Source organism: Aspergillus pseudonomiae, assembly GCF_009193645.1.
Source record: "Aspergillus pseudonomiae strain CBS 119388 unplaced genomic scaffold BDV37scaffold_57, whole genome shotgun sequence".
Taxonomy (NCBI): domain Eukaryota; kingdom Fungi; phylum Ascomycota; class Eurotiomycetes; order Eurotiales; family Aspergillaceae; genus Aspergillus; species Aspergillus pseudonomiae.
The window spans coordinates 151,624-174,397 of NW_022476049.1; the positions used below are offsets into that span (position 1 = coordinate 151,624).

Below are 22,774 nucleotides of genomic sequence, written 5' to 3' on the forward strand. Positions count from 1 at the left end.
TTCCCTAGGTCACTGAAGGACAATGAAGCCACCGGGCTCGCTTCGATATCGAAAAGACTACCTACTATTTTCGGGCTCCTTTGATTCTTTAGACACCAGTGGTTTGGATTTAATGGAATTCTATACTTCTGTCATGTCGGTCATGGAACTGTGATTTTCCATTCTTTCAATTCTTGCCCGGTTGTCCCACGACGTGATGTTTCACATATCTTAACCCTGAGAAGTCCAGATAATCCGACTCTGCCACTCCCTACTGAATTTCCATGGACCCCGGCAACATCGTCCCGTTGACGGGATATTAAGCCTATTCGTGGCGGAGAATAAGTCATTCAAAATGAGATTGCATTCGAAAGGCATCGGCAATACTACCAGCTTCCTTGGTCATCTTCACTGCACTATCTCTCTGCCTTGCAAGTCAAAAACCAGAAACTATATGTCTAGAAATCATTGATCATTCGTGGCCTTACTCGAGGCTGGGTCGAAGTATCCACCTAAACGAATGGTTGCACGCTGGAGAGTCTCGCAAACCAAATAAGATTAAGGCTGGTGAGGCACCAGGACGGCCTTGATATATGGCTGGCAGCTTGACGTTATAGACGGGGTGGTTGGTCCATTGAAAGAAGGACGTCCAACCACCATCCAATTCATTCCCGTATCAGTAATACAGGCTGTTTATATTCAACATGCACTACTCGATATACAGTTTTCCTATAAAGAGATGGCGCTCTGCGAGAAGGACGAAGCTTCTGCCTCCAATAGCGGAGGACGCAGTTCTCTAAAGACTCCCACTCCGAAGAAAAGTCTGGTTGACGGCATTCGTCCGGCAGTCTCTTTCGGTATCTTTCCGTACCACAAGTGAAAAAAGGCCCAAAAAGAAAAATAATAAAGAAAAAAAAAGGAAGAGGCTCCTCGGGGTCTAGGCAGCACACTTTAAATTGATTAATGTTTCTTAAGATTGCCCAGCCGAGTCCCACCCGGCAGGCACAAGCACTCTCCTTAACCGCACAGTGTGCCCTACAAACAAGCTGCCAGCCACGAAACAGCCCCTACATAGAGGCTCGAACTTGGAGGGAAGAAAGAGAGCGAGGAAATTTTTTCTCAAGGGTGGATGCAGCTCTCAAATATTAACAAGCTCGGTCTACTGCAAGGGGGAATGACAGAGGTCCTTAATCCCCTAAGAACATGACCCACAATCTTATCTAAAGGTTTGTTATTCTTAGCGGCAGGTTGCATTCTATTAGTGATGCAAACTCGTCTACATGCCTGTACCACAATCCATCTTCCAAGCCAAGCTTTCAGGGAAAATAAAAACAAAATAACAATCAGAAGAGAAAAACAAAAGGAAAAGTACACCCGATGTTCGTAAAACACGAGCCAACAACCCGAACTCACAACGCAGCAACCCAATATCAACTGATCGACCCGTGAGGCTCGTATTTCAAACTTAGCAGGAGGGCTAAACAGCCCTGAGTGGCCTCAATGGACCCAAGCTGGGCCTCTAGGACGTTGAGGCCCACGGACAAGACAAGACACGAGGATTCGCGCTCCTTTGCCGTGTCCTAAGCAAGATCCTGTGTCAATCTTCATTATTTCGCTCCATGGGTTTCGTGTCATGCATCTCACCTTGGAACTGTGTCTCCCTCGATTCTTTCACAGTTTCATGTGCTTTTTTCTTTCCCAAGTCATAACTATGCAGAGAAATGTCTTTGTGGAAATGAAACTGTTCTCAAACCGTCCAAAGCCATGTCGATCCTATGGCCCTGCCTGTTTGTTTGCCTAGAGAAGGTCCACAAAAAATAGGGCTCTATTAATTTCAACCTTTCAGACTTGGAAATGGGTACAACAACAGCGACGTCCGTGCTTTTTTTTATTTTTTTTTATTTTAAGCTAAAAGGGCAAGGACCTGCAAAGTATATAGAATCTTTAAGTATTTCTAGTTCTTAATAAACCGCATGACTCCATTCTTTCACTCCCCCTCGACACTCGTTTATACATACCCAGTCTCTCCCTCTCAACGACACCCTAACCACCACACCACTCCCAAACAACTCCAACTCCAAACCCAACTACAACAACAAAAACCAAAAGAAAATGGGTGCCCCTGAGTCCGAATCCCCCGCCGCCGTCCAGCAGCAAAATGAATGGGCCAACGGCTTCTGGGACTGCTTCTCACCCGCCGGAACCTGTACATCTCCCCAGACACTTACCCCCTACTATATACATACAGCACGAGACTAACTAACATATCCCAAACGCAGGCTTCTGGGGCTGCTGTCTCCCCTGCTGTCTCTTCGGCAAAACGCAATCTCGACTGGACGACCCCCAGCTCAAAGAATACAGCTACATGAACGGCAACGTACGTACATCCACATCCATCCATCCATCCATCCCCTCCGAAGAAAGTCACCCAACTAACCAAAGAACTCACAAAACAACAGTGCTGCCTCTACTACCTCACAGCCCAAGTAGGTTTCCACTGGGTTCTGCTCATGATCCGCCGCGGCGAGATCCGCCAGCGCTTCGGCATCGAGGGCTCCGGCGTCGGCGACTGCTGCTCGTCCTACTGGTGTCCGTGCTGCGTGATCATGCAGCATGAGAAGGAGATCGAGGCCCAGAGTGAGCGCCCGCAGACCGGGTATCAGGCTCCCACGGGTATGGCTTATGCTCCGCAATGATCTCTTTTTTCGGACGTAAGTATGTGTGTGTGTGTATGGGGACTTGGGGGTTCTTGCTAGTGATCTATGGCAGGGGGCTTTCTTTCGTTTGATGGTATTTTCTTTTTATTTTGATATTTGTTGATGGTTTGGGTTAGATTCCTCTATGGCTTGGGCTTTTTCTTTCTTTTTTTCTTTCTTTTGTGGATATTTCTTTGGTGGTAATGGTGGTAATGGTGGTTAATGATGAGGGGTTGATTGATGGTTATGAGTTTCAGTTAGTCTAGTCTCTGTCTGTTTACTATGGTATATGCTAGAGATTGTGGGATAATATTCCGTGATGCGTTACTATATAATATGTGTTAGCAAGCATACTACTCTATATCCGAAGGCTAGCCGCAGGTTTTACTCAAAGTGACTACGTGTCTACATGCCATATAAAAAGAACCAGGTAACGTAACAAAAGAAATACAGTTTTAAGTATATCAGTAACAGTTGTGTACTGTACAAAACACGCTACCTCGGCGACTACCTCCTCATCTATCTATTAACCACCAAATCAAACGGAACAATTGCCATAACTCTGAGACGCGGATATCCTACTAACCGAAATCTTACAAGGTGTTACGGGTGGTGTCCGCGCGGATACGGTTGTAGTCGAGGAGACCCTCAACGCTGCCAAAGGCGCTCACAGCGACGTCCTGATCCCAGATGCGGCGGTTGGCGAAGTCCATGACATCCTTCTCGCTGATCTGGCCGATTGTGCGCTCGATGTCCTCGGGGGAGAGGCGGCGGCCAGTGGTGATGATCTGGCGACCAATGTCTTCGGCGACGGCAGTGGTGCCGTCCAGAGAGAGGAGGATGGAAGCCTTGAGCTGAGCCTTGGCACGCTCAACCTCGGCGGAGGTGACGTTGAAGCACAGGCGAGACCACTCACGCATGGCGAAGTGAGTGAGGTCGTCGAGGGCGGTCAGGTTCTCAGAGACCAGGTAGATACCCCAGAGACTAAAAACAAGTCATCGTCAGCGATACAATCGAACGGTCAGGTCGCAGTCTCTGCGAGATAATAAAACTTACCCAGTGTCGCTGTAGCTGGTGGAGAAGCTCATGAAGCTGTTGGCAAGGCCGTGGTGCTCAACGAGGGAGCTGAGCTTGCTACCGAGGTAGGGAGAGTTGCCCATGGCACGGTCCCAGTTGCCAACAATGGCCTGGGCGACGAGGGCAGTGAAGTAGTCATCGTCCTTCCAGCTGACACCCTCAACGGCGAGGGCAATGTGAGCAGTAGGGATGGTGTCATCACGGAGTCTCACTTCGGATCCAATGAACTCGGGGGTGCGCTTCTGCTCAGCGGTGAGAGCGAGAGCGGCAGAGGTAGGGGGCTTGCTGGGGAGGGTGCCGAAGTGCTCCTCGGCCAGGCGGACGAGCTGCTCGTGAGGGATACCACCGGCACCAACAAGGACCATACGGTCAGCAGTGTAGTTGGTCTTGATGTAGTCGACCAGGTTGTCGCGGGAGATGGTCTGGATGTTCTCCTTGGGGCCGAGGATGGTGCGACCGAGGGGCTGGTTCTGGTAAGCGGTGGCGTGAAGGTGGTCGAAGACAACCTCCTCGAACTGCTTGTCAACCTCCTCCTGCTCACGGAGGATCACGTCCCTCTCACGCTCAATAGCACCGGGCTCGAGCTTGGAGTTCTGAAGGATGTCGGCGAGGATATCAACGGCCTTTGGAACATCGTTGTTGAAGGCCTTGGCGTAGTAAACGGTGTTTTCTCTCTGAGTGCCTGGTTAGTTTCCGAGCCAATTCTGGGTTCTATCATCATCCCGGGTCGTACCGATGTGTAGGCGTTCAGGTGAGCGCCCATGTTCTCGATCTCAAGCTCCAATTGGTGCTGGCTGCGCTTGTTGGTGCCCTGGAAAACGGTCAGATACATGTCCAATGCTGGGGCTGGAGCGAAAGAAGTACCTTGAAAGCAAGGTGCTCAAGGAAGTGCGCGGTTCCGTTGGTCTTGTCAGTCTCTGCCCTGCTGCCGGCATCGATCCACACGCCAACAGTCGAGGTCTGGGCCCATGGGGAGTACTCAGTAGCGATCTGAGACCAGTTAGTGATATTGCGAAGCGATTGAGCATACTTGTTTTCCGTACCGTGAAGCCGTTAGAGAGGGTGGTCGACTGGGTGGTGGATGGGAGGGTGACCGGGGAAGAGAAGCCTCGCTTGACGGGCTGGATGGACTTCAGAGCAGCCCGGCTCCGGAGAGCCTGGTTGAAATTGAATGCTAGGCGCCGGGAGGCCATTGTGACAAGAATTAAGGTGGATGTGGAGGGAAGGGGAGGGATGATGCAAAGGTGCAACGGCTGTAAAGACGGTCAGCCCTGGAGATGAGAGGTTGAAGTTCGGGAGTCAAATTGTTCGCCAGCCCGTCAGCCAATCACATGACCCGCTTTTCCAAACCACTGTTTTCGATCCCGACTGTTCCCTAACGCTCGATTCGGCCGTCGAACCGCGACAAGCGATTCAACATGGGGTTCTTCCATGCCACAAACACTCCTGACACTTATCCTGATGACGTCCCAGGAACTCTACTAATCTACGTTTTCTTTTAAATTTTATAGGAGAAAAAATATTCACATTCGCGGTCATACTAAATTTACAAAACAACCACCCAAGACCCTCACGCAAACCGACTCGCATATTGCCTGATATTCTCAATCATAGGAACATCCTCCGAAAATCCCAACTTGATCGCACGATCCGTCTTGAAATTAGGCGTCCACGTTTGCACAATCTTGTCAATAGCGGCATCGTACTTCTCTTCCACCAATGCCCTTCGTTCCTTGCCACCAATCTCCTCCAGCGCATCCAGCATTTCCTGGATACTGACCTTCAATCCCGGGAGATTAACAGACCTCGACTCCCCAAAGGCCTCCTTCGGGATGTCCTTCGCATGTACAAGATTCTTCACCACCGTATAAGGCGAACAGATCCACATCTCCGTCTCCTTACTGACCGGAAGAATCGCCTTGTTCCCGTTAAATGGCTCCCGGATAATGTCGCTCGCAAAGCTGCTCGCTGCCTGCGTGGGCTGGCCAGCTCGAACAGTGACCGTTGGGAGACGCACTGCTCTACCATCCAAGAACCCTCTCCTCGAGTAATCGTTCAACAATGTCTCGATGATGAGCTTCTGCGATCCGTATGAGGACGACGGCACAGGCGGGAAGTTTGTCTCGTCAATGACGAACCCAGTAGGCGCAAGACCGTAAACCGCCAAGCTGGATGTAAAGACCACTTTCACTCCCGGCATCACAGCCCGAAGCCGGTCCAGGATATATCGGGTGGCATCGAGGTTGACCCGCATGCCCAGCTCGAAGTTGGCCTCGGAGCCGCTGGACATGATTCCGTGTAGCAGGTAGACTGTGTCGAAACGGTGAGACTCGGTGAACATCTCGTCAACCACCTTCGGCAACGTGAGATCCGCTTGTACACATTTCACTCGCGACGTATGTTGAGCAGCGACAGCAGCGGGGACTGCTGGTGTGACAATGTCTGTGAGCGTTACAGTAATATCAGGGGAGCTCGAAAGGAGGGCGGAGGCTAATTCCTGGCCCACGTAGCCGTTTGCACCGGTAATGATAATCGACATGTTTGGTCTCTTACTCTCGTAATGATTTAGAAAAAGAACCAGGAAGACGTAAGCTCAGGAAACAATCCGCAGGGTATATATATTAGGTCTCACGAGATTGCTTGGAATCCCACGAGAGAGTTACCGTGACTAAATAGCGATTATCCCAGCTGTCAAGAGAATGCGGGGTCAGACGGAGAGATCAATCCTCAGCGTGGGATTATCCCCGCTCTCGGTCTTTGCAAGCCCCTATCATCATTGTGGTGTCAGTTACGACAGGCTGCACTACGCAGCAATTCCGAAGTCCTGTGGTCGTAGTCGGAGAGTAATCCGATTACCGAACCGCTGAAGCGTCGAAAACTCTATAGAAGCAGGACCGGACCAACGGCGAAAGTCCGAGAAACCGCAACGCAGTCAACTTCATATGCCGCTGACATAGGAATAACCTAGGCATTGAGTGCTCTGGGTAACAGTGTGAGCTTCAAACAAATTATCTCTCTTCTGTTTTGCCAAGACGCAATGGACATTCTGCAGAAGTGGGCAGAACAGAAGACGGCAGATTCTCACACCTTCCCATGGCCGAGCATGATCAACCCAAGTTACTGTCTAAGAATGATGGCAAGAAATCTAAGTAATTAAGAAACATATAGTTCTCTATTCCTTTCCAGACAGCCAGCTAGATCCCATACTGAACACAATAGAGTAATCGGAATCGGAAACATGAATATTTTCTGACTCAAAAAGTACATTCAGAAGAAACCTCGAGATAGCACAAAGAGAAACATTTCAGCATATCACAGAACACTTGACGCCAGAAAAAAAAAAGCATAATAGATTAAGACATGAAAAGAGACCAGACCCCCATTTTCTTTTATGCAGAACGCTTGTAGATACCAGCAACGATACAGTGATCACGTTCGAAAGGCTCCAGAGTCAACTGCTCCTTGGGCTTGATCCTCTCCTCTCTCATCTTCTGGACTTCGCGAGTGAAAACAACCTCCGGCTTGGCGGTACTGTCGATACAGTTGGCCTTGACGGAGACGATGACACCGCCACCCTCCTTGAGGAACATGTGAGCGTTCAGACCAACAATACGGGCCTGGTCGGGCTGGGCAACATCGGCGAAGATAACGTCAACCATAGGCACCAGCATACGGTAACGAAGAGGGTGACGGGCGTCGTCGACAATGGGGACGACGTTGGTACGGTGGGTGGCCATGCCGATCAGATCACGACCGGAACGGTGAGAGAACTCGACGGCGTAGACGTTACCAGTAGGTCCAACGATATCAGCAACGTGACTGACGGAGGTACCGCTGGCAGAACCAAGGTACAGAACCTTAGAGCCAGGCTTCATGTAGATATCATCGAGACCACCCAGGACACCAGCAGCAAGCTTGGAACGGAAAGGGTTCCAGACACGGTACTCGGTCTTGGTGACGGTACCGTCCTCGGTAGGGGTTTCAACAGCAATGCGCTTCTCGCCGTAGACAGCCTCTCCGGGGGTCAGGTTCTTGGTGACGAGCAAATCTTCCTTACCGCCACGGGCGACGAAGATACCGGCATGACGGTGGGGTTCCTGAAAAACGACCGGAGTCAGCTGCTGAGATCCTTGTAACATTGCGAATTATGAAGCACTTACAATGATGACCTTGGCACCACCCTTAGCACCGCCGCGAGCACCGCCGCGAGCGCCACCACGGCCACCGCGACCACCACGTCCAGGAGGGCCGCCACGTCCACCGCGGCCTCCACCGCGAGGTCCACCACGGCCACGAGAGGCACTTCCGAGTCCGCCTGTAATCATCGTAAAGAGATCGTATTAGCCATAGCGTTCTCCTCAAGGGCACAGCAGTTCGAGCAACTGTCGCAAATATCGCTCTCCGTGGCGAAAGACATCTGACAATGATTTAAGGAACAGATTCAGAGGCCAATTGGAGGGCGACAATGCTGAGCTTCAAGGTATCTGCTTGCTGTCCCAAATGGAACTGATCGTGAACAAACCTCTGCCACCACCACGGCCACCGCCGAATCCACCACGTCCACCACGACCACCAGGGGGTCCACCACGTCCGCGAGGAGCACCGAAGCCCATTGTGTTATATGAATCGAATAGGATCGACTTTAAAGTGAGGTTGAATAGGTCTCGAATGGGTTGCTGTACTAGCAACGAAAGCAAAAGAAATTTTCCCGGGGGGAAGGAATGAAAGCCGCTCGATATGGGCGAAGCTGTAAATCGCAAGTGTCACTGGACCTTTCGAAGCAGCTGGTGCAGAATTATCGCACTTGCACTTGCTTTCAGTAATCGGTCGAGGCCGTGCTGCTTGTCGTTGTTGCGGTCGAGATTTTTCATGAGTGACCGGCGGAACTTTGAAAATCAGAATGCGCTAGTCCTCATGGGGACTAGACCCCGGCCTCTCTGTCGTGGGAACTTCAGGTCACGTGGTGTGGATAGATAGCGAGATCACCTGATTCGTACAAGCCCTGCGCCAATTGGATTTTGGGACGAGAATCGTGGAGACATTGACGGTGATGGTTACTACAGGTATGCTCCGAATTTGGTCATGATTCTAGAAACACTCATACGAATATACCTGATTTATAAACGCCGCGATTAGGTCATGACAAATCAAATAGCATTCCAACCCCCAATTATGTACATTATCGAGTCTCAGTAACCACCGTCATTTCCCATAAAAATAGTAATTTGCAGCATATTGGACAGTAAACTCCGATGGCATGTCCTTGCATGTCTTTGGTGGCGATCCCGCCGCAGTGTCCACCCGGTATACGCCGGAATAGTCCCCTACCGTGCCACTCGTGGCTGAGAGATAGAGCCATGCAACAGCCCCATTGTTCCCTTGAAAAGCATTCGACGGCGCATCAACCTGTGCCTCTTTCTTTGTTCTTGCAATGCCATACTGGTGTGTTGCCGTGGTGTCAAGGTTAAACACGGGCGTTGAGCCGTCAAAGAAGTGGTGACCCATCAGATCCAGATTTGCCGGAGGAAGGCGATCTGAGTCACTGTTTGGCAAGGGTATCCGGTATGCGATGTTCGGCAGCATGGTAATCATATCCGAGAAGCTTCCTGCGATGCAAGTAGCGTTGTAGAGGTTTGCAACAGCGCCGACAGCTACAGGCGTCGAGTTTGTAGATGGTGTCGCACAGGTATAGTTCTGTCTGATGTTAGTTTTGGTGTGGTGGCCTGCGGGGTGAAGTTGAATCTGACTTACCTGCGTACCGCGCCCCAATGCGACGTATAGAAGCTTCTGGCCTGAGGGAGAGGGTAACCCGGATGCCTGTGCGGGCAGTTCAATGCTAGACGTATCGCACGTGGCCGAGCTGAGTATATCCTTAGAGTGCTCGATATGCTTGCTCACTCTCCCCAGGAACTCCGATAAGTCGTTAGAGAAGTTGTATGCATTGTCGAAGAATGCCGGTGCCGCAAACGAGCAGGCCGTTAGACAGGCAATAAATACAAATGATGAACGCATTTTGGATGCTTTAGCCAGCCAGCGGCCACTAATCCAGCAATGGTTTATGTAAAATTAAGGTATAAAGGCGAGAGAAAACTGTGTGGGTGGAAGTTGAACAAGATTCGAAGGGGCAGGATAGGCTCTTCAGAGGCCCAGTTGGTAGACAGTAGAATAGATCGAGGAGTCTCTTCGTGACTATCAAAGTCGCTCGAGGAGAAGAGGGGAAAGGGAAAGTAGGCCAGCCCTAGACAATCGACATTCACGCTGAGTGGAGAGGGTATCAAAACGGATGCTATTTAGGAATTGAGGGTTAGACGATTTTCTCTTGTTTTGCCAAAGTCGAGGGCGCTCATATATAATGATGATATGCTCATGTTTGTCCCCGGTGTAACAATATGCACAAGTCATACAGGCAGCCCTCCAGTATTCGAAACTCGAACTGTAGTATCTATAAACATCATCGAGTGAGATCGTCGCAGAAGCCGCCAACAAAAAGTATATTCGATGGGGCGCCTTGATTGGTGTTTAGGATGCGCTGACTGCAATCCTTCAACCTGACCAAGATCACTAGTTTGATGTTGTACTATGTAAAGGACAGGGAGTGGGCGGGCGGCTATTGCTACAGCATACCGGGCCTCGTTCGAGCATGATTGGCGCATCTAGCCACTGAAACTGGATCTAACACAATCTGTCGGAGCGCTACATGTGGCAGGGAATCCGATGAGCTGATTGGTGAGGCTTCCTGCAGGTAAATCTCCGAATAATCTTAGGATCTAAATATATCGGTCGGCGGGCAGGCCGGGCGCTTAAATGACTGCCGATGTTGGTTAGTGTGAAGAACGCAGAACTGGGATATGGCGGGGCATTTCTTCATCAGCCGACCCTGACCCTGTCAGAACGGCAATTGCTATCGTTTGAGATTAGATTCTTGCCATTTTTAGGGTGGACCTTAACCATGGACAGGTCGACTGGCTCCTATCCAATACTGCTTGCGCCGGTCCTTACCGTAACCTTCCCCGCGTCATGGCCACTCCAACGACCGTCAGTCTCGGTCTTCCGAAAAGCTTAACGTATTAATCTTTCTAAATATAAAAACATTACCTGCAGGAGTGTGATCACGGGTTATTAATAACTACTGAGGATTGTAACGTGCCTCTAACGTTGCTTTGCTGGTTCTTAGTGCCGGCGTACATCCATGACCAGAATAGCGCAAGTAGAGAAGTTACTCTAGTCGCGGTGGCTCCTCCGTCGAACGGCTTCCTTGCTGGCGGGGCAGTAGTTGGTGGGAAAACGTGTAAAGTCGGTGGTCTCGTCTATACTACTAACCCTATCTCATTATGCACTGGGTGAAAGATATATGTATTTGGTAGGTTTGGAATTGTCATTGCGTCTTTTTGCACACTTTTTTATGATCAGGTTAAAGTCATAAAGCAAGAAGACAATGAGAAGGGGAAAAGCTTGTACCTGAGTATCTGCTTGTTGATGTGCACAATTTGGGCATGAGTAGGAAAATTAACGTGTATGATAAATCATGTCAACTTGGCAGAGCATATTGCGGAAATTAAAGAAGATTTGAGTATGTAACCATGACTGAGTCTGGGGGTAAATTGGAAAAAATCTGAGCAGGGAAACAACTAAAAATAGAATAAGAATTAGAAAATAAAGGAAAAGAAAAAGAAAAAGAAAAGAAAAGCGAGAAGCATTGAAAATTGGCAGAGACAGTACTAGGGTCTCGAGGAAATCATTCCATGGGATGCTGGCATGGTGGTCTCCATTTCAGAAACCCGGACGTTGAATCGAAGTCAGGTGCTTATTCATCAGCCAGGAAATAAAGTGACTGATAAGAGAATTGCACATGGGTGGGTGTCCATGAGTGTTTTCGGTATTCAATCACAGACATACTGGAGAACCAGAGTCAAGGTAGAACTCGGTGCCTCTCGTAGGACTAGATATCTGATAGCTGTAGAAAGATCTCCCCAAACTCATATCGGATACGATATCGAGTGCTCCGGTCTTTATAGTCCTCCTGGCGGACTGATAAGAAACCTTTAGTTGCAAGTGTGAGTATATGCATCAAACCCTGTGTGGCTACGGATGGAGAGGTTTCAGCCGGTGGCAGAAGTGCTGAAAAACCGATTGCTTTGCTGTCATGAAAAGCGGACGGCGAGTTAATGAAATCCTCTTCATCTAGTTCTTCAGCATGTTCCCCTGGCATGATCTCGAGCTTCCTTGTTAGAAACCCGAGGAAGTTCAGGCTTTCTTGGTCCAGGCTGGACTGTGATAGGCGATCTTGAAGAGTCGGCTGACGACTGTACGTGTTTGCGTTGGCGTCGTCTCCAGTGTATCCATGGTCATCACCGAACAGCTCAGTCTGTAAATAATGGCTCAGATCAAAGTCATTCAAGGCGTCTATGTCATCATTTCCGGGTAACGTCAAGCTGTCGACAGCCTCTGCGTCGAAGGGGATACCTCTGCCGGCAAGGGGACTCGCGCTAGTTAGACGGTTGCGTGATCGTCCGCGACCAGCAAGGTGAGACGCAGTGGGGTCCCTGCCTCGTGAAGCCGAAGGATCGCTCACATTTGCTACACCACGGAGGCCACTTGTAGCAGATGACCCATGCTGAGAGCTCTGAATAGAAGCTGTGATATTCCATGGCATCTGAGATGAGAACGAGTTGTCATCGCGAAAGACGGACGGGGCATGGCGACCAATTTCAACCTATATATCTTTGTTAGAAACATTCAATTCAACCATATGTACAAGAGTAATGGCATACCTCTTTCCAAATATCATGATTGTCGACCACCTCGCCTCGACCGACTTGTTCCTCATATTCTTCTCTAACACGGACAGACTGCACATCAGAGCCTGCTTCACTGTCATCATGATGACGACTCCGTTTTCGCTCCTTGTGTCTTGCAGTTGGGTCCAGAGCACCATAGAGCTCTTCTCCTGAGAATTGCTGCAAAGGATGTAGTACCCGAGATGCACCTAAGCCAAGCCCAACTGAACCAATTCCTTGACCAAAAACCCAGAAGGCGGCATTCTTTTTTGCTTGTGTTGGAAGTTTGTTCTGTCGTTTCTGCTTCAAGGCTATAGCCATATTCTGCACGTAGTCGCTGTTCAGATTGCCCAGGTCTGTGTTTCTCAAGGCAGTTCGGTCATCCAATGTTTGTAATCTAGGGGCTCGTCGTTTCTGGGGCATAGTCACCGCAACCTCATCTGAAATAACCTTAAGTTCATCAGTTGACTCGGAATCACTGCGGCGTCTTTTAGTAGCTCGACTGGCTTGGATTGGCCTCTCATCCTGATGCTTGGCGGTAGTATCTATTTCTTCGTCGATTGGCATTTGCTAAGTAAATAAGATCAGAACATGCTCATCTCTGGGTCTAGTAGACCATACCTGATATTCAAATGTGGAATCATTCAATCCATCATTTGCCTCTTCACCCAGAAGTGGTGCTCCACTAACGTGCCGACTCGGCTTGCCCTTTGCAATTTGGCAATGCGCCTCCCCAAGCTCAATGAGATTGCCATCTTCGTCAAATTCAAAGTCAGGCTGAAGAAGGATACCACCTTCCTCAGCGAAGGTCGTAGCTGTGAGGCCGCCTAGGTTGATGCTTCTTTGAGCAGAGCTAGGTACATTGGTTTCGGAATCAATTCCACCAGCATTTCTCCCTATCATATCATCGTATGAGAAACTAAAGCGTAGGCTAGGGCTCCTTGAAAGATCAGACTGGCTGAGGTCTGGAGTCTTCGGCCATAAGAGGCCGGAATGCTGACTTGTAGCAGAGTCAAAAGGCAAACTAAGTTTAGAGAGATCCATTCCCATCCCGGGGAGGTCGCACTCTGGCAAAAAGGACGGGTCGTAAGGTAAGACAAGCTGATCAGGTCTAAGATTTCATCACATCAGCTTATGCTTCGAGATCATTATTGACACGCCATTTCTCTGAATTACATACCTAGTCCTTCCAGCAGTTGGATCTAGTCCACCCCCGGGTAGGACTTTCAACAGTGTTCGCATTTTATCGTGCATTGCCTGGACATCCGTAAGAGCATAACCACACTGTTGGCTGTACACTCGCGAGACTCCATAGCTATATAAGCTATTAGCTGCTAAACTAATGTCCAGATGTTGGCTAGAAATCATACAGCAGATTGCCCTGGAGCCTCAGCGCCATTGGCGCCTCCGGGTCCATGATAACATGACAGGCTCTCGGAACGTCGACATCCAATATAGTCTTCTTATTGAGCTTCTTGCTAATTGATTTTGACCCCAGGGTTGCAATCAGCCTGTAAGCAAAACGGTGTGAGCCAAGCATGAGGATATGGGCGGCTTTTTATCGGGCAGGTTGTATACCATATCGTGGCGACCCCATGATCGGGCGACGTAAGCACTAGGGTGAATTAACATGTCAGTAAGAGTTCGATACTAATGTCAATGGACACTGAATGTCTCAAAGACATGTAGTGAATACAAGCCGCCCAGCGGGGTGAATCGCGAAGGGCGTTTCTTACTTTCATGACTGTAAAACATTTTGAATTCTCACAATCTTGTAACATAAGATAGTGATATAAGTTCACAGTCTTAAGCTACTTCTCAGATTCCACTTTTTTCTTCGCAATATCACGCGTTTATGGTCGATCACGCGCTGAACGTGATGGACATATGTTAATCGAGTCGCAGAGACGTAATGTTCGTGGGTTGTGCCTAATATCCGAGCCTGCTTCGGTATGCTAGGGTCCGATGATACCCAGCCTGTACCATGAGATAACAATGCTTGAGACTAGTTGAGACAGACAGAATGCTGGGCTCATCACTCACCAAGCCACGATGTAGTCGTCTTACATCAATACTTGAGATGAAAACCGGGGGAAGAAAAAACTCGTTAAGTTGAAAACACAGAGGATATTATTGTTGAATGCGGTCTGGAAGAATTGGTATGGTTGTGGTGAGAGGACGATACATTTCAAGCATGGACTTGGGAGACTATACAGGCCCTTGAGAACAATAATGGCCGTAATGGGGATCCTGAGGCCGCCTACTTGCCCAGGACACATGACCGCCAGGGTGCTCAGGACAATTAATCGGAGCTTCCTAGAAAGTATGATAAATACAAAGCTGGATTATACAAATCGATCACTGAAAATAAGAACGAAAGATCAGTACTATACATACCACCATCCTAGAAACGATTTACAGACCACTCCCCTATATCCGTATCAGAAGCACCGAAAGAAGAGAAAAGAAAAAGGCAACGCGAGATATATGAGCCAATACACCGAAAAAACTATGGGACGAATTGCTTTTGATCCTCCTTCTATTCTTTGCTTCGAAAAGCACCGATCCCCTTTGCAGGCACGATATAGTATTCCTTCTCCATGCAGGTTGAGAACAAGGAAACCGGAGACATCTATGAGTGGGAAACCAAGTATTCAAGAAAACATAAGGCATGATTAAGTTGGCTATGGAGATTGAGGCAAGAAACCCTTTGCGGAGTATCACCGACCCATAGCAACCGATGAGAGACACCCGGGGTATGAGACACGCGAGAAAGATGACACCATTGTTCAATTCAAGAAACGAAAATCCTCGTCCACGAAACAGTTCATATACCTACACTCCCGCTATATTGAGGTTATAGGGACAAGTATACTAAAGATTGTTTACTCCAGAGGGATGCCCTGGTACTCGCCATATCCGAGAGCGAGGTTCATGTTTTCTGCCAATAGTTAGCACGGTATAAATTAATGATGACAGGCAAATAGTAAACTTACGGAGGCACTGAGTAGCTGCGCCCTTCAGCAGGTTGTCAATGGTAGCACACACCACCGCGCGCTTGCCACTAGAGTGAACAGCGAATCCACCAACTTCAACACCATGGCGACCAGCAATGTTCTTCACCACCGGGGGCTCGCCGATGATCTTCACAAGCTTCTCACCAGCATAGCGTTCCTGGTAGATGTTGCGAATATCACGGGAGGACATTTCCTCCTTGAGAGGGATGCTGATGGTTTGCTAGATGGAGTTAGTTCTGCTACCGAATAACAATCGAAAACAACAAGGGAAAGAAGCAAGGTGATAAGTGAACATACATGAATGCCCTGGAACCAAACAGCAACATGAGGAATGAATGCAATGTTGGTGCCAAGCTGAGAGCTGATCTCCTTCTCGTGGATGTGATCGGTCAAGCTGTAAGGGATGATGTTGTTGGTAAGGTTCTCCACGTCGTTCTTAGGGCTTGGCTTGGTACCAGCGCCCGAGTATCCGGAAACACCGAAAACGGTAGGTTGTCCACCGAGGTGAGGGACAAGGGGAGCAATTGCAACCTGGGCCGCTGTTGCGTAGCAACCAGGGTTGGCAATTCTGGATGCCTGGGCGATTTTAGAGCGGGAGACCAACTCAGGCAGACCGTAGGTCCAGTTGCTATCGAAACGGTAGTCGGCGCTCAGGTCAACAATGACATTACCCTTCTCCGAGCCTTGGTCGACAGCCTCAACAAACGGCTTGCAGACACCGTTAGGCAGAGCCATAACCCAACAGTCAACATCGCCATTTGCAGACATGCGCTTGACATCCTCAGGGCTAAGGTTCTCGTAGATGATCTCTCTCTTTTCATAACCTTGCAACTTCTTGCCAGCCAGCTCGCGAGAAGAAACGTGGCGCAGATCCATGTGGGGGTGGGCATTGAGCAGGTTAATCAGGGCTTGACCAGTGTAGCCACGGGCTCCAATGAGAGCAACCTTGGACGGCTGGGTGTTCGACATGTTCTTCTCGCCAAGGGGTGGGTTAGGGTTAGTGGAGTAAGCCCGAGCCGAGTTCTTGCTGAAAACCGAAGGGCGTCCAAACCGAGAAGATCGCAGGGCATTGCTACTGGAGGAGAATGCCCGCTTCTGCTCAGCGGAAGCACCGCTGGCGCCAAAGCCCTTGCCAATGTTGGTGGCGGCCGCGGCAGCGCGGTGCAACCTCGACTCGAGGTTGATATCACCGAACATCTGGCGGCCATGCTCATTGAACTCCTGGACCAACTGCTTAACCTCTTCACCGCTTTCAATACCGTACCAGAAGAGGACCTCTCCCTCGCGGCTCAGGCTACCATCGGCCTTGTCAAAGAACCAAGTCAGGTTCTCGTCGTCCTCCTTAACAGTCCACACAAGCTTGGGGAAGTCCTTCTTGATGGAGGCAAAAACATTGTCGGCCACGTTAGTCAGCCATCCCGACTTGGTAATGGTGAAAGTAGCCAAGTGAGCCAAGGGGGAAGAAGCATCCTGCTGGGGAGGCAAGACAACGGCCAAGGCCTCCATGGGCTCATCAAAGTACACCTTGAAATCGCGCTCCTTCAATCCTTCAACGTAGCGCTCCACGGTGGCGCGGGCATCCAAGCCTTCCCGGTCGCGGATCAAAACATCCTTCAGCTTGTCCAGGTCCTCAAACTCCGAGATAGAAGTCTTGATGTGTACCTTGTTGCCCCTGCGGATCAAGGTACCCGCACCAGAGTCCGTGAAGAGCTCCTTCTGCAGATCAGCTGGGTGGATAATGGCAACGCTCGAGGTGCGAGGAAGATCACTGAGAAGTTCCTTCATCTCCTTAATCTTCAGACGGGTACCGTGACGCACCCACCACTGGGTCATCAAGTGGTCGTACTCCTCGTCGAGATTGATTACGGAAATCTTCTCACCCGTGTCACCGTTGAAGAGTCCACCCTTCTCAGCAAGGTAGACAATCTTGAGCGGCTGGAGTGCACGCGCCAACTCACCGGCGGCCACATCGGCGTTGACATTCAGAACCTGACCATCTGGGGTCTCGGCCATGGAGGTCAGGATAGGGAGACAGCCAGATTCGATAGCAGATTCAATTGGCTTCTTGTTGACACCATTGATCTTGCCGACCAGGTTATACTTCTCCTTGTCGAGGTAATCGGCTGAGAAGACACCCGCAGTGAGAGGGCGGGCCCTCACTCCCATGCGTTCCAATTCTTCGGTCAGCTTCAGATTCTCCTCCAAGAAGAGCTTCCTAGCAAGAGCCAGGGTCTTGCCATCAGTCACACGGATACCATCCTCGAACTGCGGCTCCACACCGGCGTCTTCCAACATGCGATTCAGTTGAGGTCCGGCGCCGTGGACAACAATCGGATAAAGTCCGACATGGTTCAGGAAGGCGAGAGCAGAGGAAAGAGTCTGGAGGTGTTCGGTGATGATGGCACCGCCGACCTTGATGACAGCGAACTGCTGAGAGGAAACCGACGTGAAGTGAGAGAGGTATTGCTGAACCTCACGCTTCGAGCCGATATTGCTCAACAGCTGGACGACCGTGGAGCGAGTCGACGAAAGCTGGGGGTCAGCGGCGCGGGAATAATGACGACCCTGCAGCAACGGGACGGCGGAAGCCTTGAGGGAGTTACGAGCGCCTAGTCTCGCGGAGGAAACGGCGTGTGGTGCGGAGAAGGCTCGGAGGGGCTTGCTGGTTGAAGCTCTCCGCACGGCGGTACGAAGGGAGAACATCTTGCCAACCAGCATGCGGCAGCTTCAAGGCCTATGTCTGGGAGTCTGGGGAAGGAAGGGGGGGCGAGAAGGTCAGTATTTCAAGAAGACGAAAGACAAGGCCGGTGTTATGAGTAATAAGTAGTGAGGGAAAAAGAAAGTAAAAGTGGAGTTGCTGCGGGCTTTCAGGAATTTGCCGCACCCCAAGTCCCAAGAAATCAATTGTATGGGAAGACTTTATCGTCGGCCATCCGCCCTCGGAGTGGCTTTTTTGCTGCTTTGGGTCCTTACATGTTCGGGGGCGGTCACTCACTAGCGTATTTTATTTTGGCCTTCGTCACGCCCTGGTATTTCCCTCAATCACGAGATTTCCGTGCCCAAAAGCCAACAGAAAACGCCAGTGCTGACACTGAGGGGTTTGCAATAACCACTGAAGGAGAACAGAGTAATCAAGGAGCAGAACCCGGTGGCAGCAGAGTGAGAGTCAGCAGGAAGGAGAGAAAATTGGTCGATCGGCAAGTCAATACTAGCACGCCCGGTACCTGAATTGGCTTTGCGACTTTCGGAGCCGATGATTATTATGTGAGCGGCGTGACTCAGAGAAACGAAAATGGCAATGAATCACAGAAGCGTTCTATCTCACTCTTTTTTTGGGCCCCAACGGTCTCCATCCCACGTAATGAAAATCATGATATTGCAGGATGCCGTGGATCTCTCCCCAATCAGTTAGCACCAGCCGACTTTATTAGGATTATCAGATCTCGCCTGGGTGTTTTACAACTCGGTTCTTCACGTCCCACAGCGAATAAACGTCGCTCTTTCCCCTCAGAATGGAGCTCGATTCATGTCCCATCTTCTGGTGTCCCCCGTAGTGCACTGGGTCCTTCGTTATCTGATCGTTTACCTAATATATCAAACTGGCCTAAGCAGCTTGATCCACTCCTCCCTACTCCGTAGTCAATAGGTCAATAACCTGCAAGTTTTGCTCCGAAGACCCCAGCCGTGAACTAGCATTTAACCCTTGCACTCCGTACCCACGGGAGTATATACCCTAAACGTCACTAGCAACCTAGAGCAAATATACTTCGGTCTTTACTTCAGGACCGGTGCTGCAATAACCGAGACACGCGAGCTGTTACGACGTAATGAATCCATGGGTATGAGAGGAAATACACACAGGGTTATTCATTAAAGGCTAGGAACGACACACAAAGGAAAAGTCACATAAGAAAAAAACAAAAGGAAAAACAACAAAAATCGCGCTCGCATACTCGAGCTCGAGATAACAGCAGAGTATCATTTACATCTTCACCGTCGACGTATCATAGGGCATGGCCTCGTCCGATATTCAATCGGCTCATAGCGTCAATGGCGTATAGAGACAAGAGTTTAGTCGTGAGAACCAACATGGCGGACGCCCGAGAAAAACAGGAGGTATTAGTGGCTGAAATCGAAGCTTCACCGTCTCAAATACAGATAAACCAGCTGAAAAAAACATCCATTCCCAAGACAAACGTGACCGTCACTGTGTTCATTAATGCTTGGTGGCGACAACTAAACGTACACCAGTTAGCGCATTCAATCGTATTTTCCGTGCAGGAAATACACCGGGTGGGAGGACAGAAGGTAGGGCTTACCGGCAGGCACAATAATAACCACAAGCAAGAGGATGACACAAATCACCAAGCATACGCGCATCTTCATGTCTTTCCACCACATTTGCTTCCGCACGCGGTTCGCACCCCTACGGAAACCCTGAGCCGATACGGCCAGGTTATCGGTCTTATCTTGTAGGGAGTCTAGACGTTCACCACGCTCGGAAACCTTGAAGATATTCGACCGCATCGTATCCACAGTCTCCTGGATTTTCTATTACAGCGGAAGTTTAATGTTAGCATGAGTTTCTATAATGTTCCATTCCGATAGAATAAGTGTAACGCCAGATATTAGGGTTGTATGCTGTATGCGATCATTGTGAATGCAAGTCTGGAAGGGAGACTTGAGCATAGACAGCCATCCACCCCTCGTACCACTAGAGAGAAGGATTCCCGTAACGGAGGTGATAGGGACAGTTAATCAACATACCTTGTCGATTTCCCTTGTCCTGGGATCGCCATTCTGCGCAGCACCAGCCCCGGCCGGGGCGTTGGTAGTAGAGCCAGAAGGAATATAGGGGTCGTAGGGTTGTTCAGACATGGTTGTTTGATGCGATAAATGCGAGGCGTTCAGAACTGAGATCGGGGAACCTGGTGGATCACCAGATGCCTAGCGGGAGGAAGGCGGAGTCTGCTGAATTCTCCTTTCACGGAGGTGCGAGAGATGAGGAAATATCAAGGACGTAGTATACGCGAACAGGCGTGCGATGAGAGCCTCGGGTGAGCGGGCCGGATTTTTTGGGAGTCGGGTGGATGATGGATGTAAGGAAAGGGTAGGAAACGTTACTGGCGTGAAGCTGACAGGGTGTGATGAATCGCCGCCCGCCTTTGGAATTACGGTTGTTTCGGTTCTGTCGGGGAAACCGTCACGTGATTCTGTCCTTTCAATAGTTATTGGCAAAGAAACGCCCAGGCAGCTATTTTTATAAGAACACCAATGGCGGGACAAAGAAATGCGGGTTCGAATAAAGAAAAGAGTCCGTCCCGTCAAACAAGTTCTTTTTTGGAGGGAGTATCGTCACTCGTGTGCAGTGAAAAAGGCTGGTGGCCACCTTAAAATTAGCAAACATTCCTGGCAAGAGAGATCTCCATTAGGCACAATTGGGTCACTGACACCAATTGCCAAATCACTATGCCTAATACTACTATAAATATGTGTTGGCGTGGCTCAACCCTACCAATGCCGTGGCAAAGAGGCTGTGCCTTCACCAAACTGCCACAGCCTCACGTGGTGATCCACCATCATGCAGGTGTCAAAATCTCGAATGGGAGAATTGTATACAATTAAATTCTAACATCGGTGAAGCTATGAACGTAAATACAATAAGCTATATACCGACATCACCCTCTATCTGATGGTTCTCAGTTTCGCAGATTCAAAGCTTCGCACTCCTCTGCTTCTCAAATGCCTCAACAGCTTTCAGACCATCCCTTTGCGCCTGATCCTTCTTGTCCTCCAACTGCTCCCTCCATTCCAGATTGGCAGCATGACCATCCAGGATATCCAGTGAGTGGCGGTACATTTCCTCTTTCATGGTCCCATAGATGCCAGTGGCCGCTTTCTTCTGTAGTCCTCGCTCCCGGATAAGCGTCAAAACCTCTTCCAGGCCGCCCAGACCATCTACAAGACCGGCGTTGACGGAGTCGGGACCTCCGAACCGCTTGGCTTCGAGGATAAGGTTCCGGAAAGACGAGGGTGTCAATTTCTCCCGGAATATGCTCATCATGGGTGATTGGAGGGGGACTCCAAATTCCAACTCGTTGATGCACAGAAGACCCTTGGAGGGGTTCTGGATCCGATAGTCATGATACATGGCCAGCATGAGACCGCCGGCAAAAGCGTGTCCATTCAACAGGCAGATGGTAGGCATGGGATATCTGTTGCGGTTAACATGATATTCAGTCAAGAAACAGTGAGCCCATTTAGAGCTGTTACTAACGTCAGGAATCGGCGGAACAGCTTCCACAACCACTTATCCAAGAAGCCCTCCGTGCTGAGAGCAAGCTCGAGATCTAGCCCATTGCTATAAAACTTGGGAATGCCACTGGTGGTAATCACCACGCCTTTGGGGTATCTGTGCTCGATAATATCCAATGCAAGTATGAAGGCCTCTATAAATGTCGGGGTGAGTCTGTTATCCTTCGGCGATGTGAAGGTGAGTAGGTAAATGTTCTTCTCCTTCTCTGAGGTTGTGGGGTTGGAGCAGACGAAGCTGCCGCCGGTAGACGAAATTGGAACGGTAAAAAGGGTCGTCATGGTCGCTGTATATCACTGAATATGTACTTGAAACAGATTGACTTTGAAAAAGTTATATACAACATGTAGATTCTAGGATATTTCTTGTTGAAACACTTTTCCCCCAAAGAATAGCCGATGTCTTCCAAAGCCTCGGAAGTATAATAATCAACTGACAGCGGTAGTTATCACATGCTTGTAGTTTGTTTGCATCTTTTGCGTCACGTTTTTCTCGTAATTTCTTCCTCCTTTCACATTTTTTGTCCTTTGTGTAACACTTATTTAATACCAAATCCCATCAATTGGGGTGATAGCTCAGTTGGGAGAGCGCACGACTGAAGTTTCAACTTCATCTCAAAGACCACCTGGTTATCGTGAGGTCGCTGGTTCGATCCCGGCTCGCCCCATTTTTTTCCCTACCTACCTTTTAGGTAGGCATAAGGAGTTCATCGGTAACCCGGCTTGCCCCCCATGGCTCGTTTGCTGTACAGGCTATCTTCACTCTACTCAATAGTTGAAAGATTACTTCTTTTTCTATGTACTTTTTATGTCATTGTTTAGTAGTTCTTCATATCATTTTGAGTATTGATACCCAACATTTACTCGATACACTACTTCCACTCGTACTACGGCAGAAAGCTCCTGTCTCCCAGCA

The 22,774-nt window shown here is 49.5% G+C and overlaps 9 protein-coding genes and 1 non-coding gene across 10 annotated transcripts; 3 read left to right on the forward strand and 7 right to left on the reverse strand.

Moving 5' to 3' along the window:
• The first annotated feature begins 2,002 nt into the window (after nt 1–2,002).
• BDV37DRAFT_168186 (PLAC8 family protein) lies at nt 2,003–2,972 on the forward strand. Its single transcript, XM_032079298.1, has 3 exons — nt 2,003–2,185; nt 2,259–2,356; nt 2,439–2,972. The coding sequence occupies exons 1-3, from the start codon at nt 2,092–2,094 to the stop codon at nt 2,673–2,675; spliced, it is 429 nt and encodes a 142-aa protein (XP_031939279.1). The 5' UTR covers nt 2,003–2,091; the 3' UTR covers nt 2,676–2,972.
• A 296-nt stretch (nt 2,973–3,268) lies between these two features.
• Nucleotides 3,269–6,291, reverse strand: BDV37DRAFT_273278 (bifunctional SDR family oxidoreductase/M16 family metallopeptidase; the record flags this gene model as incomplete). Its single annotated transcript, XM_032085027.1, has 6 exons — nt 3,269–3,659; nt 3,732–4,426; nt 4,486–4,563; nt 4,617–4,742; nt 4,796–4,926; nt 5,337–6,291. 6 exons carry the CDS (start codon nt 6,289–6,291, stop codon nt 3,269–3,271), a joined length of 2,376 nt encoding a protein of 791 aa, XP_031939280.1.
• A 425-nt stretch (nt 6,292–6,716) lies between these two features.
• BDV37DRAFT_168201 (rRNA 2'-O-methyltransferase fibrillarin family protein) lies at nt 6,717–8,283 on the reverse strand. The gene is made up of 2 exons (XM_032079299.1): nt 7,913–8,283; nt 6,717–7,849 (listed from the first exon to the last, which is right to left on the reverse strand). Exons 1-2 carry the CDS (start codon nt 8,075–8,077, stop codon nt 7,142–7,144), a joined length of 873 nt encoding a protein of 290 aa, XP_031939281.1. The 5' UTR covers nt 8,078–8,283; the 3' UTR covers nt 6,717–7,141.
• Nucleotides 8,047–8,740, forward strand: BDV37DRAFT_253706 (uncharacterized protein). Its single transcript, XM_032082565.1, has one exon. The coding sequence runs from the start codon at nt 8,490–8,492 to the stop codon at nt 8,727–8,729; it is 240 nt and encodes a 79-aa protein (XP_031939282.1). The 5' UTR covers nt 8,047–8,489; the 3' UTR covers nt 8,730–8,740.
• Nucleotides 8,741–8,923: 183 nt separating this feature from the next.
• On the reverse strand, nt 8,924–9,957 carry BDV37DRAFT_168206 (uncharacterized protein). Its single transcript, XM_032079300.1, has 2 exons — nt 9,504–9,957; nt 8,924–9,446 (listed from the first exon to the last, which is right to left on the reverse strand). The coding sequence occupies exons 1-2, from the start codon at nt 9,762–9,764 to the stop codon at nt 8,955–8,957; spliced, it is 753 nt and encodes a 250-aa protein (XP_031939283.1). The 5' UTR covers nt 9,765–9,957; the 3' UTR covers nt 8,924–8,954.
• A 1,436-nt stretch (nt 9,958–11,393) lies between these two features.
• BDV37DRAFT_168209 (Rad21/Rec8 N terminal domain protein) lies at nt 11,394–13,669 on the reverse strand. Its single transcript, XM_032079301.1, has 3 exons — nt 13,151–13,669; nt 12,524–13,099; nt 11,394–12,465 (listed from the first exon to the last, which is right to left on the reverse strand). The coding sequence occupies exons 1-3, from the start codon at nt 13,577–13,579 to the stop codon at nt 11,692–11,694; spliced, it is 1,779 nt and encodes a 592-aa protein (XP_031939284.1). The 5' UTR covers nt 13,580–13,669; the 3' UTR covers nt 11,394–11,691.
• A 1,642-nt stretch (nt 13,670–15,311) lies between these two features.
• On the reverse strand, nt 15,312–18,391 carry argEF (bifunctional acetylglutamate kinase/N-acetyl-gamma-glutamyl-phosphate reductase). Its single transcript, XM_032079302.1, has 3 exons — nt 15,844–18,391; nt 15,526–15,766; nt 15,312–15,470 (listed from the first exon to the last, which is right to left on the reverse strand). The coding sequence occupies exons 1-3, from the start codon at nt 18,262–18,264 to the stop codon at nt 15,415–15,417; spliced, it is 2,718 nt and encodes a 905-aa protein (XP_031939285.1). The 5' UTR covers nt 18,265–18,391; the 3' UTR covers nt 15,312–15,414.
• Nucleotides 18,392–19,762: 1,371 nt separating this feature from the next.
• On the reverse strand, nt 19,763–20,424 carry BDV37DRAFT_285226 (SNAP receptor SNC2; the record flags this gene model as incomplete). Its single annotated transcript, XM_032087668.1, has 3 exons — nt 19,763–19,782; nt 19,866–20,097; nt 20,314–20,424. The coding sequence occupies 3 exons, from the start codon at nt 20,422–20,424 to the stop codon at nt 19,763–19,765; spliced, it is 363 nt and encodes a 120-aa protein (XP_031939286.1).
• Nucleotides 20,425–21,149: 725 nt separating this feature from the next.
• On the reverse strand, nt 21,150–22,267 carry BDV37DRAFT_253716 (enoyl-CoA hydratase/isomerase family protein). The gene is made up of 2 exons (XM_032082566.1): nt 21,824–22,267; nt 21,150–21,761 (listed from the first exon to the last, which is right to left on the reverse strand). Exons 1-2 carry the CDS (start codon nt 22,138–22,140, stop codon nt 21,260–21,262), a joined length of 819 nt encoding a protein of 272 aa, XP_031939287.1. The 5' UTR covers nt 22,141–22,267; the 3' UTR covers nt 21,150–21,259.
• Nucleotides 22,268–22,423: 156 nt separating this feature from the next.
• Nucleotides 22,424–22,526, forward strand: BDV37DRAFT_t153. Its single transcript has one exon. It is a non-coding gene; the product is annotated as a tRNA-Phe (tRNA).
• The last annotated feature ends 248 nt before the right edge of the window (nt 22,527–22,774 follow it).